The sequence below is a fragment of the Prionailurus viverrinus genome, chromosome D3 (assembly GCF_022837055.1).
Source record: "Prionailurus viverrinus isolate Anna chromosome D3, UM_Priviv_1.0, whole genome shotgun sequence".
Classification (NCBI taxonomy): Eukaryota; Metazoa; Chordata; class Mammalia; order Carnivora; family Felidae; genus Prionailurus; species Prionailurus viverrinus.
Genome location: NC_062572.1, coordinates 36,732,263 through 36,747,548, shown reverse-complemented (window position 1 = coordinate 36,747,548; position 15,286 = coordinate 36,732,263). Strand labels below are relative to the sequence as shown.

The following is a 15,286-nucleotide window of genomic DNA, read 5'->3' as shown; positions in this document are numbered from 1 at the left end:
TAGCAGCCTTCTGATTCTAAACTTGCTGGTAACAGTAAAATCTGTTCTAAAGAAAGCACTCACATTGGGAACTAGTGAGTGTCACTAAACAATGACATACTATAAATTCTTGCTCTGTGCAAAGGGGAAGAAAAATCCAACACTTAGAAGCCATGCGTCAATTAGATCAGCAAATCTATGAGGTAAGCACTGGGCTGAAATTTCCCCGGTGCAGCATCAGGTTTTTCTGGTTACCCCTTTTCAAAACCTAGGTTTTAAAACCGGGTTTGATTTTAGGAATTAGTACGTGTGGGTCAGTTTAAGAGTTGCTGTACCTGTCATTGAACCTGTCCCAAACACTTAACAGACTTCAAAGAGTTCTCGTCAAGTAGTGTTGAAATGTGGGTCAGTTACACTGTGAGTCAGGTGTCTGTGAGGTCAAGTACCTTCTCAGCGGTATGTAGTCAGGTGGCATGACATCACCAATATGCCACCCTGTTTGATCTGTCAGCAACCCCCACAGTGCAGCCACACAGCAGAGAGAAAGCAGACCAGGGTCGGGAGCCTGCCCTGTCCCAGCTCCAGAGTGACCGCGGCCCCACATTGATGGGTACAAAGTGGGAGTCGTTGTAAGTTCACCTCTCATTCCGAATGGCCACGCTCACAATCAAGAAAGTGCTCACGCCTAAGGAGGTTGCATCAACTTCTACAGTGAGGCTTAGCCCAAGGGACATCGTCTCCTAACTTCCTCTCTTGGGGCCCGATCTTCCCTTCGCCCACCTCCTCCTCTCTCTCTCTCTCTCTCTCTCTCTCTCTCTCACACACACACACACACACACACACACACACACACACATTCAGATGTATTCAGGTCATTACAAAAGCCAGCTTTGAAATTTACGTAGTTAGAAGTCCTTTGAGGAAGCGCAGAAGAGCCACTTCCTTCATGGTGAAGTTTAAAGCCAGTTTTTCTCAACACACGGGCTCCTCCCTGGACTGCAGGAGCTCCAATCCTTCATCACCCTGTGGGTTCTGGTTTTATTGTCGTACCTTGAAGGGCTGGGGGGGCAGTGGCTCTCCCGACCGAAATTTAGCACATCGAAGGTGCCTAGGCAGCCAGTATTAACTGATTCAGACGATCTTATTTCTTCTTTATAGGAAGAAGAAAATCACAAGGGAAATCTTCAAAGGTAAGAAAGCTTGATGAAAACAGTAGTTAGGCTACTGGAATGAAAACCTCTTGGTCTTCAAACTCTCTCTTGTCACTGCAGTCGTGATAACAAGGTCTTCAAAATGACTTAAAGTAAGACTTCCGAATAAGTAGTGGCTTTATTATTGTTGATTTCATCAATATGGTTCTTTTCTATCATTCACCACGGAAAAGCCAGAGACATGCTGTACTTGTGTGGGCGTTAGTGTCATGGTGAGAACCGTTACAGGTGTGCGTTGTGTATAGAAAGGAATGTTGTGTTCAGTGGGTTTGGAAAAGTCCACAGAAACCCCTCTCTTGTCATTTAGTCTGGAAAGACTCCCTCTTGATGTGCTGTGAGACATTTTATATACCGTGCACTTGAAGCTCTCCCAGGAGGATTTATTAAGATACTTCCTGGCCGTTGGGGCGCCTGGGTGGCTCAGTTGGTTAAGCGTCCGACACTTGATCTCAGCTCAGGTCTTGATCTCAGGGTCATGAGTTCAAGCCCCTCATTATTGGGCTCTTTGCTGGGTGTGGAGCCTACTTAAAAAAAGAAAAAAGAAAAAAGAAAAAAGATATTTCCCAACAGTGAACTTTGAAGTAAATACAAAGTAAGTGATTTGCTGACGTTAGTTATGATATATTTTAGGTCATACAGGTGATAGGATGTATCTGAAACAACACATCCAAGCAAAACTTGTTTATTTTTAAACATTAAAAATACACAACTGTGCGGAAAGTACAAAGATTTCCCGTACACAGCCCCTGCCCCCAGCCCCACACACGCGCTTTTTCTTTATAGATGAATACATGCTATTTCCACCACAGGAAACTTCTCCCCAGGGCAGTTCGCAGTTTCCAGATATCCTCATCCCTGGTTTTCCTGTAAACTTCGAGTCCATGAATTATTGCCTCCTTCGCATTTTGCCCTGTATCAGTTCATCCCAAACCATCCAAGACCACGGAGGTGCCTTTCTGTCCTTCAGGCTCTGTCTCATCCGGTCATTCTCGGACAGTCCAGGGCCGCATTCGAGAGTGAGAGCCTGGTTTCACATGCACTCCTGCCTCTCACTGGCTCTGTGCCCTGGGGTGCGTTAGGTAACTGCCTTGTGCCTCAGTTTCTTCATCTGTAAACAGGAGGTGTTTCAATTTCTTTACAGCTTAAATGTGTTACTATACGGAAAGCAATGCCTGGCACAGACTTAAGAGTCAACAAAGTTCAGCTACCTTCACAGAGCTCCTCCCTGCCCAGGAGCTCTTAGATTTTATCTTATTTTTTAAGTGTTTTTTTTTTAATTTTTTTTAAGGTTTATTCATTTTTCAGAGAGGGAGAGAGCATGGGGGGTGGGGGGTGGGTAGGGACGGGGCGCAGAGAGAGAAGGAGACACGGAATCCCAAGCAGGCTCCAGGCTCCGAGTTGTCAGCACAGAGCCCGACACAGGGCTTGAACTCACAGACCGTGAGATCATGACCTGAGCTGAAGTCGGATGCTTAACCGACTGAGCCACATAGGTGTCCCTAAAACTTTTTTTTTTGTTTAGTCATCTCTACACCCAGCATGGGGCTTGAACTCGTGACCCCGAGATCAAGAGTCGCATGCTCTTCCTACTGAGCCAGCCAGGCTCCCCTCTTATTTTTTTTAGCTTAATTGCTGTTGTTAATTTCAAAAGTCATGCATGCTTGAAAAAGTTAACCTTAAATTAAAACTTAAATAGCACAGCACCAGAGATATTATTAAAACTTACACATCAAAATGTCCGAGGTAAGAAAGTCCATGTGTCCTCCCCATCCTCCCCTTTTCCCTCTTGCTTCTAGCGGTTTCGTGTCTTCCCTCCATACTTTGTTCTGTGCGCCTTCACGCACTGGCGTGTATTCCAGATGTGTTCTCGTTTTATATCTGTTTCACCTTGCCCTCTGCTAAGGCTGGTGCGGCCCCTTTCTCCAGCCACATCACCTCTGTTCCACGATATCCATCCAAACCCTTGAGGCAAAAAGTCCCCACACAGGTGCCACTGACTTAACTCTGAGGGTAGTTCCTTTATGGGCAGAAATTGGGGGCTAGACAAGCCATGTCCGAGAAATGCAGAAAGGATTGGGGTTTCAGTGCCTATAGAGTACTTCCGGCCGGCAGTGAGAAGCGTTCTAAAGCTCATTATTAATTCAGCAGCTCCTTGACCTGACCGGAGGCAACAAGAGGGAAGTCACACTTACCGGAAAGCTTAGTACCCCTAGTGATAAATCAACCCATCCCCTCTTGTTTCTTTTTAGTTTCAATGCTAGGTATAGCCAGCTTTCTGTTATTCACAGGGCCATGGGAGAGTTTATAGATTATTTCTCACACACAAAAAAAATACCACCCACTTTTGCGTCTGGTGAGAAATAACAAGGTAGAAGACCTACTGCTATCATTTGTAGCCTGTTCTTTTACCCCAGGGTGGCGACCCCAAGAGCATGTGACCCCAGGGTGAGGGCAAAGCCACCCAGAGCTTTACATGTTCTGTGGGCCAGTCCTTGTGGTACATAGACCCCAACTCTGGCCTCCCCATCATGCATGGATTTTGCAGTGGGGTGGCCCACGTACTCTCCACCTGGGACCCGTTGGGCAGCACCTGTGCTGGTCTAGAACCCTAGGGATTTAAACTTCTGTTCGTGGTGTGCAGATAGGAGTATGTCCCATGAGAAAGTGGTCTAGCTGCAGAGGCAGTGAATCTGCAGACTTCTTCCCTCCCCTCTACCCCATCAGGAGGGATTTCCAACCAGGGGGTCCAGGCCTGAGCTGGCAGGCACAGCCAGTCCCAAGCCTCCTTCCTGGCCACCACTTCTTTGCCCTGGGGGGTGGGGGTAGGGGGTTGACAAGCTGCCTGAGCACTCTAGCAACCTCCTGTCTTAGCATTTTGGAATCCCCAGCACTTCAAACAGGGCCTGCCCGGGCATACAGGTGGCGGTCGGTAAATTCATACCAAATAGAAATATACAGAATGAAAGGGCTGATATATTGAGGCATCTACATCCAAATCCACATCGATCAGGCCGCACTTATCCCAAACCGGCTGTTCCTTTAACTCACCTGTCCTTACCCTCCTGGCGTGTGTCTGTGTGTCCGAGGGAGTCTTCCTCTTGTCCAGGAATACGGAAGGGAACAAGAACAAAAAGTAGGCTTGGCCCTAACGGAGGGAGCAGACAGGGAAGGGACAACTGAACCCTGTTGGTAGATTTGGACAGGACCAGATGGAATTTCTGTTTGAAGCGGTATTTGCAAATTATGTGCACATCTGTCCCACCTTCCACTTCCCTGCTTCCTTCCACATCTTCCGTTTGGCCTCTGCAGATTACGCTTGGTACAGTTGAGCCTTGAACAACACGGATGGAACTACACGGCTCCACTTAGTTGTGGATTTTTTCCAGTAAAGACAGTATACTACTGTGAATGTATTTTCTCTTCCTCATGGTTTTCTTTTCTCTTTTTTTTTTTTAAGTTTATTTACTTTTGAGAGAAAGAGAGAGAGAGACAGAGGCGTGAGCGGGGGTGGGGCAGAGAGAGGGAAACACAGAATCTGAAGCTCCAGGCTCCGAGCTGCCAGCACAGAGCCTGGTGCAGGCTCGAACTCACAGACGGCGAGATCGTGACCTGAGCTGAAGTCAGACGCTTAACCGACTGAACCACCCAGGCGCCCCCTCATGGTTTTCTTAATACCATCTTCTCTTCTCTAGTTTCCTTTATTATAAGAATACAGCCTTTAATACATACACAAAGTATGTGTTAATCGACTGTTTATCGAGAAGGCTTCCGTTCGACAGTAGGCTATCAGTACTTAGGTTTTGGGAAAGTCCAAAGTTATATGTGGGATGTTGACTGCGTGAGGGCCGGATCCCCTAACCTCCGTGTTGTTGCAGGGTCCCCCGTGCTTCCCGAGAAGCACATCCAGTAGAGGATGAGGCCGGTGGGTGAGCAGGACTTGGGATTATAGCTCTGATGTTGTGGTGTCCACCCCCTGCCCGTATGCCATTAGCTGGTGTGGGATCAGGACGGGGCTGTGTTCCTGTCCTACCACGAGCACCTGCCACAATGCCTAGAATTCTGGAAACTCCTGGTAGGTTAGAAATTGAAGGCACTCATCAGCCAGGTTTCCCTCTTCCTGTGGAGCATCCACAGGCCAAAATGAAACCATTCCAAAGTGGGTTTGGAGCTTAGCTCTGACTTCCCTGGAGCCCAGCCTCCCACTTGTTCCCATAGTATTTGAGGGTCACCTGTATTAAATTCTGACTAACACAAGGCTTCTGGAACAACTCCAGAGCCACAAAGAGTCCGTTAAACATCCACAGGGGGCAGCTCAGGAAAGCAGCTAGAAGGTGTCCCAGTTGTTCGGGTGGTGGAGACTGACGCACAACAGGCACCTGTCTGGTGGGCAGGACGCGTGTGTCGTGTGTCGCCTGTCGCACGGGGTCAGGGGGTGGCGGGTCAGCTGATGCCCTCTTCTCTCCCCCTTTTCCCAGGGCTGTGTCCGTGTCCTCCATGTCCGAATTCCAGCGTCTGATGGACGTCTCTCCCTTCCTGCCGGAGAAGGGCCTGCCGGCTGCTGGCAGCAAGGAGGACGTCACCCCGCCCCTGTCTCCTGACGACCTGAAGTACATCGAGGAGTTCAACAGCAAGAGCTGGGACGAGAGGCCCCCGGAGCCCTGGGCAGACAGGACCGAGGGGGGGCGGGCAGGGGACGAGGCCGGTGCCGAGTCTTTCCCCGACTCCTCCTGGTACCTCACCACAAGCGTCACCATGACCACAGACACCATGACCAGCCCCGAGCACTGCCGGAAACAGCCTCTGAGGAGCCACGTGTGCACCGAGCAGGCCGGGCTGCGGGTACTGCATAGCCCACCCGCGGTCCGGAGGATGGACAGCATCGCGGTGGCAGGCGGCGAGGGCAAGGGCCACTTGGAGCCCGAGTGCCCGTTTCCCACAAGCAGAGCCAGGGGGGGCACTGGAGACTCAAAGGGGGGCCCCTCAGAACATGTGCTTAGCAGGTGGCCTTGCGCCCCCTCCAGACACCCCCGAGACTTCGTGGAGGGAGGGCTGCGCCCCCTCGAGAGTGCCCTCTGCGCCCCCCTGGGTTTTGCGTCCCCCCTGCACGGCCTACAGATTTCCAAGAACATGAGTGATGACATGAAGGAGGTGGCCTTCTCCGTCAGGAACGCCATATGCTCTGGTCCCCCCAAGCCTCCTCTCAAGGACATGGCCTGCCAGACCAACGGGTCCCGGACGACAGGGACACAGACCGTCCAGACCATCAACATCGGCCTGCAGACTGAAGCCCTGCGTGGCAGCGCCATCACCAGCAGCCCCCACAAGTGTCTCACGCCAAAGGCGGGGGGTGGTGCCACGCCCGCGTCGTCTCCTTCCCGCGGCCTTAGGAGCAGGCAGGTGGCCCCCGCCATCGAGAAGGTGCAGGCCAAGTTCGAACGCACATGCTGTTCCCCCAAGTACGGGTCTCCCAAGCTGCAGAGGAAGCCCCTCCCCAAAGCTGAGCAGCCAAATAGCAGGACCTCCCTGGGGCTGGCCCAGAAAGGGTGCAGCGGGTCAGCCTGGGCCCGCTCCACCACCACAAGGGAGAGCCCCGTGCACACAGCCATCAACGATGGCCTCTCCAGCCTCTTCAACATCATCGACCACAGCCCTGTGGTGCAGGACCCCTTCCAGAAGGGGACGCGGGCTGGCAGTCGGTCTCGCTCAGCAGAACCTCGGCCAGAGCTGGGCCCAGGCCAGGACACCGGCCCTGATTCCCGGGGACGGTCCCCGAGCCCCATCGGGGCTGGCTCAGAGACGTGGAGGGAGGACGGGGGAGAGGGCACGCCCTTGAGGCAGGACTTATCCGCTCCCCCTGGCTACACACTCACCGAGAACGTAGCCCGGATCCTCCACAAGAAGCTGTTGGAGCATGCCTTAAAGGAGGAGAGGAGACAGGCCCCCCATGGGCCCCCAGGTCTTAACAGTGACAGCCACATGGGAGACACGGTCAAAGCTGAACCAGGGTCCATCGAGGTAATGAGGCTGAGTATTCCAACCCTCACCCTACTAGCTCTTCTGTTTAAATGTCAGGAAAACACATGTAAACCGGGGATTGTGCTAGGTCATCTGACTTCAAGAATCTTTGTCCATAACAGGCTCTTGTGAGCTCGCAAGATACAGAGTTTATGGGAGACTGGAATAGGCAGAAACACAGGCCCCGAGCCACTTCTAAAGAAAAGTTCATATTATTGTCCTCAGCGATCTTCTGAGGACAGTTAAAATGAACTTCTCTTAAAGACATAGCTCAGGGTTTGATTCAGGTTCTCTCCCCTGGTCTAAGTGATGGATGCTCATCTGTCCATCTGGGCTTTTCACGGGGTGGAGCGGGGGGGTTATAATTCGCCCTCTTTCTCTGTGAATTTGTGTCCTAGAAAGGTGTGTGTGTGAAGTGTGTGCTCCATCCAGATCTTTAGCCACGGTAACACAAGAGGTGTGCCGGAGCGGGTGTGGTGGCATGGATGCTAGAACGTCCTTCAGCAGGAACGTATGAGAATGTCTGGGTTCCAGTGCTGGCTTCAGTACAGAATAGCAGTCCTCTGTGCCCCCCCAAATTCCGTACCCTCTGCAACCACGAATCTCCCTAGCAGTAACCAGGTGAGACAGACAGATATGATCAAAATCCTGTCTTCAGACAATGTGATTGTTACTATTCCCCTTTGCCTCACTTATTATCGTCATGTTATATATGACCACACACATATTGTCAGCTGTTACTATTACGTGATTATTATTACATCTCCCTTAACACTCACCAATCAGTCGACCTTGAATTTTGTTCTTTTTTAAAACATTTTTTTAATGTTTATTTATTTTTGAGAGAGACAGAGACAGAGCACAAGCAGGGGAGGGGCAGAGAGAGGGGGAGGCACAGAATCCAAAGTAGGCTCCAGACTCTGAGCTGTCGGGCACAGAGCCCGACGCGGGGCTTGAACCCACAAACCGCGAGATCATGACCTGAGCTGAAGCCGGATACTTAACCGACTGAGCCACCCAGATGCCCCTGAGTTTTGTTCTTTTTTTACTTAAGTTCATTTTATTTATTTTGAGAGAGAGAGTGTGTAGGGAGAGACGGCGGGAGAGGGGCGGAGGGAGAGAGAATCCCAAGCAGGCTTCACGCTCAGCGCAGAGCCCGACGTGGGGCTCAAACTCCCGAATTGTGAGATCATGACCTGAGCCAAAATCAAGAGTCAGACACTTACTGAGCCACCCGGGCACCCCTGAATTTTGTTCCAATGCATGTCCACATATAGTATGTCTGTACCAAACCACGTTAAAAAAAAAACAATCCTCATTTCCACCTCGTTTCCACTTCAAGAATGAGCAAAACAAAACAAAACCTGACGGTGATGTTGGGACTGGAAGGGTGAGGGTGCCAGCCTCATGCCGTGAGGAAGCACGTGCTCTCCACCCTCAGTGAGACACTGTTCGGCCAGTGAGCCCACGTGTAGACTTGAGGGTGAGGCTCACTCACCACCAGCCTGGATGGACGGACTCCAAGGCGTGGAATCCAGATACGCATACCCGTTCTCCAAGCAAGGCAGCCCCTGCAGACGGCATGGGTCTGAGGGGAGAGAAATACGCTCCCTGGGCTACCCCACTGCTCTGCTGCCACAGCCCAGGCAGCCCTGGCTTCCCAGGCGAGGAGAAGGGGCAGGTGTATCTCCTGTATCACCTATAGCCCCACATTTCCCTCTGGGGGAGAAGGATGGTTCCCAGTCTAACCCACCAAGGAGTATTCAACCCAGAATGCAGAGTTTAAATCTGAGGTAGGTCAAACCATGTCAAATTGCCAGCGACCTACAGAAATGGCAATGCCTTTCATTCAACTCAATATTGATAGCATATCGGCCATGTTTCAAACATATGAGGCTCTGTGATAGTTGTTGTATTGATAGGTGATAGTATTGACAAGAACAAATACCATGGTTGAGTGTTCTCGGGTGAGAAATTGTGTCTGCTGTGGGCTTCTGTTAACCCCCAACCCTCCAGGGCCCTCAGGTAAGTGACTCTGACTCACTACTGCAGAGAGTTTATTTGTGGGAATGTCCTACCTTCTTAGGGCTCTGGAGGAATCAGTTGAAATTAGGCTCTGTCCCAGAGCATTAACTGGATATGTCTGCAGTGCCCAGTAATATTAGTAACTAGAAATTAATTTTTAAGAACCGAAAAGGGCTCTGAGTTGCAGTGAATGCTCCAAGCCGTCTATGATAATAAAAGGACAACTGCTTCATGGGTAAATCACAGTTCTAAGGCACGAAAATGGTTTTATCAGCACAGAGCTATGCCCGCCCCTTGCCCCTCTGGTCGTGTCTCAAGTTCCCATTTAGATTTTCTTCTCCCTGGCTGAGCTTGCTGCAAACAGGTGATTGGCCAATTGGTAGGGAGCACAGCACATTTTCGGGGATTCAGAACCTGTGTGGAACACTCACTGGCAGAGATTAAATGTTTGCAGGCTCTTTTCCCTTTTCGGTTGGAATTTTGTGTGTTCTAGATTCCAGTGGAATTAGTCCTTGTCTGACTTGACTTACTGTATTCAGCCCATTGGAAACCCCTTTATGTAGTAAGTAGTTCCGGGCTTTCATTTCCAAATCACCAGGACTAATGCTGATTGCCAGCCTGCCCTGAGTGCCCCGCTCTGTGGACCCTTCCCTGAATGTTCCCTCAGACGCCTGCACAAGGGACGGGGAGGATGTGGGCATCCCTGGCCGGAGGCATGATGGGAAATCTCCCCGTCTTTTCTTGCTTCCACCCCATGTCTCCGTTTTCCCTCTTTTTTAATTGATTTTTTAAACAGTTTTTTTAATGTGGATTTATCTTTTGGGAGAGAAGGAGAGACAGACAGAGCGTGAGCAGGGGAGGGGCAAAGAGAGAGGGAGACACAGAATCCAAAGCAGGCTCCAGGCTTTAAGCTGTCAGCACAGAGTCTGACGTTAGAGCTGTTAGATCATGACTTGAGCCGAAGTCGGACGCCCAACCGACTGGGCCACCCAGGCACCTCTATTTGTCCTCTTTTTCCCTTGAAACCATGGCTCCAGTTCTACCTTGCAGAGAAGCATTCTCTGTGAAGGAAAAGAATAATCTGGAAATGCAGTGCTGTTCTTCCCTCCCGTGTCTAGTGGAACATACCAGAGGAAATCTTCAGTGTGAGCAGTGGTCACATGATCATTGTGACTAAAACAAACAGCCGTTAATGTTCTGTTTCAAATACAGCAGTCGTGTGATTTCTCTCTCTCGGCACACCAATGGGTGTCTGAAATGCTGAAGGGCAAATCAGGGAAGAGCAGAAAGGAGGGAGAGGTCTGTTGCTGTTCCATGGTGAGGGTCCCTCTGCGCTCTGGACCGACTAGACCCATGCAGAGAGAGACGTGCGTAACCGGGCGTGCACCTGTCCGCTTCTGCGGCCCTCGCGTGTCTCCTCGTAGCCGTCCCTGGAACTGCCACTGGGCTTGTTGACTTGAAACCTTTACTGTTCTTCTTTTTTTAAAAAATACTTTCCAACCTACTTGCTTTTCTTTTCTTTTCTCTGTCTGTTCCGTCCAGAACCAAACTGTCTTACTAACTGCCCCCTGGGGACTCTAGCCCTGCCTGCCACACGCCGTAAGTGCTTTCTACCTTCGCTGCACACCGTCTGGAAAGGTCACTTGTGTAACTCGGGGTTGGTATCTGACACTCAGAAGCAAGGCCAGATCATGCCAGGTAGATCTTCCCTGTCCGTAGAGCCCACCGCCTGCGCCGGCCTGGCGTTCATCTTCAGGGACAGACTGGCAGGCGTAGACCTTCCCATTTGCTCACGGAGTGCCGACTGCTCACTGTGCAGGACGGTTACAGGGATGCTGCTGAGATTTCTGCTGTCCTGTGCAGTTTGCAGCCAGTATGCTTCCAGGGGTACAGGGATCCTGGCTGGAGAGGGCACTGTCTCCGTCACAGAGGCCTAGCCTGCGGGGGTCTGGGAGCCACGTATTTTCCCACTCGGCCTGCATCTGCTCACTGGTATTTTGCAGGCACACATATACCACCAGATGCCAAAACGAGGGGTGACCATAACGCGATGAGGCGTTGCCCTGTTTTTCTACAACCACCTCAGAAGGAATAAATCCAAACGTATCTTGTCCTTCCAGGTGGTCACCGTAGGTGACATAGCAAGCGCTCAATTAATATTTGTCGGATGACTCAACGACAAAGCCATCGCTTGCTCCAAAGAACAGTCTCACAGAGTTGCCTTCAGGGCCACTCGAGCGCTCGGACTGCTAAATCCAAAAGTGCAGCTGGCCCCCTCAAAGACTAAAAGCATGCTCCAAAGATAAAAGGTCACATCGCCCGTTGCAGGGGCCCCCCTGAGAAGGACAGGATTGTTTGCTTGCATGTGCTGGCGTGTTACGAAAGACAAAGTTCATTCCCCTGAACTCGTGGTCACACGTTTCTTCCTGTAGGGGCTTGCAGCCAGATGCTAGTGAAAAAGTCGTGTCACGCCGTCTAATAAAAAGCCCTCCAGGCTGCAGGGGTGTTGGAAGAACCCTATAGCAGCAGCCACACCAGGATTCAACACGTGTAACACACCCAACGCTGCCCCTACGTGTAACACACCCAACACACTCCTACCCATACACAGCACACGACGCTCCTATATACAAGATGCCACACGACACATATACACAGCATACGTCCATACACGTACAACACACACATACACAATGTGCACGCATATACAGCAGTACAACACAACACACCTACACAACACGATGCCGCGCATACAGCATACACACCCAATACACTTAGACGCTAAACAACACACACAGTGCAAACAGTACACAACACACACTCCCACACACAACTCTTACAATGCCGGGAGCAGAGACACCAAAAGACAAATCAGTGGCAGATCTCCCAAGCCATGCATCCCCCCACCCCCCACCCCCGTGCACAGGGCTGAGGTGAGGTGAGGACAGCTCACCCTGCCTAGTTTGCATTTCAGCTATTTCAGGCCGTTTCGTGGGCGAGGTCTTTCTGGTTGTCATGGCTCCCATCAGCACAGTGCTTTGTTAATCAAGGCTTCCCCATCCTGTCCTATAACGCTCGCGGTCACAAAGAGGCAGGAAACGTCTAGGAGTAGTCGCCAAGGTTAACGCCATTTTCTGCCGAGCCCACAGGGAGGCAGGGACCACCTCACTCCATCGCTCTTCCAGGAGCACCAGGCCGGTGCTCCCCCTCCTCCTCACGTCGCCCATCCACATCGCCCACCAGTCTCTTCCCCACTGTCACTCCCCTGCTCCGTGGATTAACCTTCCTCATCCTGGCCTCTGCCCTTGCTTGTCTCATCTCTGTCACCCCTCCGACGCCTTTCCTGACCGGCTCTGAGAGTCTGTGTTCTCTGTCATTCTTCATCGCAGTGGTTTGCCATCTCAGCTTTTTCTTGGGTGAGTGTCACGGGGGCGGACGGGTTCCACCCTGTGGGACTCACTGTCTCTGCACACCGCACCACCTTTCCGTGCGCCAGCATGTTCCAAGTTTGGGCACCCGTGTCTCCTGTCCTGCAGACTGGGGACAAGTAGCTCCACGTTCGTTAACACCAGAAAAGGAAGAGCAGCCCTGGAGAGGAAGTGGTATAGGGGGTTCGCACCATGGTTGGGCGTGTCCTGCAGGAACTGTTCTCCGAGGGCGTAGGATGCCTGTGACAGAAGCACAAGCACGCTCTGATGCCACTTTTTTAAGTGCTGCAGCAAGGAACAGCCATTAGAGAAAACCAGACCGAAGTTAAAATTTCTGCCCGCAGCCTTTTTTTCCATGGGGGTTTGTTGAACCCACTGCCAGTCTATTGGGAATAAACACTAGCAGAGTTCACGTCGAGGTGAGTCTCGTTGTTAACATAGCTGGATAAATCATCTGTCTCTTCACGGGCCTCCGACAGACCAAAGCACAGGGAGGCTGGCCTCTTAGGGCCAGGTCACTGTGGCTAATAGATCATTCGGGGGGGGGGGGTCCAAAAGGATGGGGTCAGCTGGGTCAGGCTATGACCAGGTGGCCTGTGGCTTTCCCCACCGTCCAGAGGCTCCAGCCCAATTCTGAAGATGCTGCGTAAACATACCCATCTCACGGCGTCGCCATATTTTGATCATAATTTGGTATGTTCCCATTACTGTGTCGTTGATCATCCGTGTGGAACTTTTCACTTGCCATTTAAAGTTATTCTCTCCCGGCACACTAGAACATTTTGAAGTTACCCCTGGTCCGTTGCATGTAACCGAGTCTGTTGAGAAGTGTGTGGGGAGAGTTGTCCCAGCAAGGCGTTGTCAGCCTGAGTAACCGTGTCTTTTTCTTTCTCGGCTTTGAAGGAACTACCTTGTTCCGCACTAGCTCCATCCCTAGAACCCTGCTTCTCCAGGCCCGAGAGACCAGCAAACCGTCGCCCTCCGTCCCGTTGGGCCTCACATTCCCCCACTGCCTCAGCGGCTCAGTCACCCGGAGACCCAGCCTCCTTGGAGGAGCTCGGAGAAGAGGAGCCGCCCGGGGAGAAGTCACACCTATGACGAGAGTGCAAGTTTGCATGGGTTCTTGGGGACCGATTCCCCGCGATTTGCGTAACCACACCGTCGTCATCAACCAAGCTCCGCCCACAAGGAGAGATCCAGCTTTCCCAAGGTCAAAGAATGTTTCTTAAAACACACACAGCTGCTGAATGTCCAACCTGTGAACCTGAGATGTTTCTAGAACGAAACCGTAAACGTGCCTGTAATAACTTAATTTTTTTCATAGCTCAGAAAACTATTTTTGTCTCCATCTTTTTTACACACAGTATATTAAACAAACAAACAAACAAACAAAGCTAGGTGAGATATAAATAAATTTAAAAAAATAAAAGTTTTAAAGGTGTACATTTTAAGAGATTCTGAACACCCTTGCTCTCAATACTGACTGCCTCTCTGTTAAATTTGCACTGTTACATTTCGGTTTGGTTTCTTTCCACGTTGAATTAGAGTGTTTTAAGTTAATATTGTTTTGTCAGTGTTCTTGTTTTTTAAGAATTTTTGAAATGCTTCAGACTGTGTGATTCAGTGAACTTTTTGTAGTGAAAAAGCCATGAAGCCAGTCGACGAGACAGATATCCTCTCTACAGGAGGGGGTACACGTCAGCATTTTTGCAAAGGTACAGAGTCCTCAGCTGGGCTTACCGAATTCGCTGTATAATCCACATACTCTACTCGACTTGCACGTCTTCGGGTTCGAAGCACTGGGGTGCATGTACATACACTGCTGTGTGGTCTCAACCATCGCGTAAGTGTGAGTCCTCTGTCCCACCGTAACACGTTGTGAATCCCTCGTACTGTACTTTTATCGTTGTCCTCTTGCATTGAGACACAACGGCAGTGGCATTTTTAAATTATTGTTAAAGATGAACTGGCAGTATACGGTGTTTGCCCCAGATTTTCTTGTTTAAGGAAAAGCACTACGAAAAGGGTACCAATCTGGATCAAAGGATCGTGCCTCGGAGTCTGTGTGAGACAATGATGAAGTGCAAATAAAGCCTTTACAAGATGGCAGCCTGTTCCGGGACCTCGTGTTTCACATGCCCTCCATCCCTTCCTAAGGGCTCAAGCTGACAGTTTTCCGGAGCCAGGGGAAGGAGGGGGAGGGGAGGTCATGTAAAAAAGGCAACAGCGGCCAGCACATCTCCCTGGGGACACACGGCACGTGCGTGATACGCCGCATCTTCCCTGTTCCCCGTAAGAGTGCCCTGAGGTTGATGAAAGGCACCTTCGTTCTTGTTGAAAATATGGTGGCGGGTGTGAGGAAACTTACCCACGAGCCGGAAGGTGCCCGGCCTCTCTGCCTCTCCCCAACTTGAGAAAGCGGGGGTGGCGACTCACCAGGATGATGTTGCCTCATGAGATGTAGCCCAGCCTGTCAGTGTGCGACCCACTAGGGGTCTGCAAGGTGGTGATGTGATGCTCCCAAAGAGGGTAAGAACTACGTCAGGCCGAAGCTTCTGGCCTCGGTGTTCCGTTGACCCGACAGTGCTGTTCTCTAGACTGGCCAACAGAGTAAGTTGTGTTCCCATG

General features: G+C 50.9%; 1 protein-coding gene across 8 annotated transcripts in view; it reads left to right on the top strand.

Annotated features, from left to right (window-relative positions):
* Window positions 1-14,767, top strand: part of MTCL1 (microtubule crosslinking factor 1) — a 130,173-nt gene extending 115,406 nt beyond the window's left edge. For all 8 annotated transcript variants that reach the window (XM_047827825.1, XM_047827823.1, XM_047827822.1 and 5 more), the window contains 3 exons: window positions 1,138-1,169; window positions 5,666-7,205; window positions 13,562-14,767. In XM_047827825.1, the coding sequence (XP_047683781.1) occupies window positions 1,138-1,169; window positions 5,666-7,205; window positions 13,562-13,756 (1,767 nt within the window). In that variant the 3' untranslated portion in view covers window positions 13,757-14,767. The remainder of the gene's footprint in view (window positions 1-1,137; window positions 1,170-5,665; window positions 7,206-13,561) is intronic.
* The last annotated feature ends 519 nt before the right edge of the window (window positions 14,768-15,286 follow it).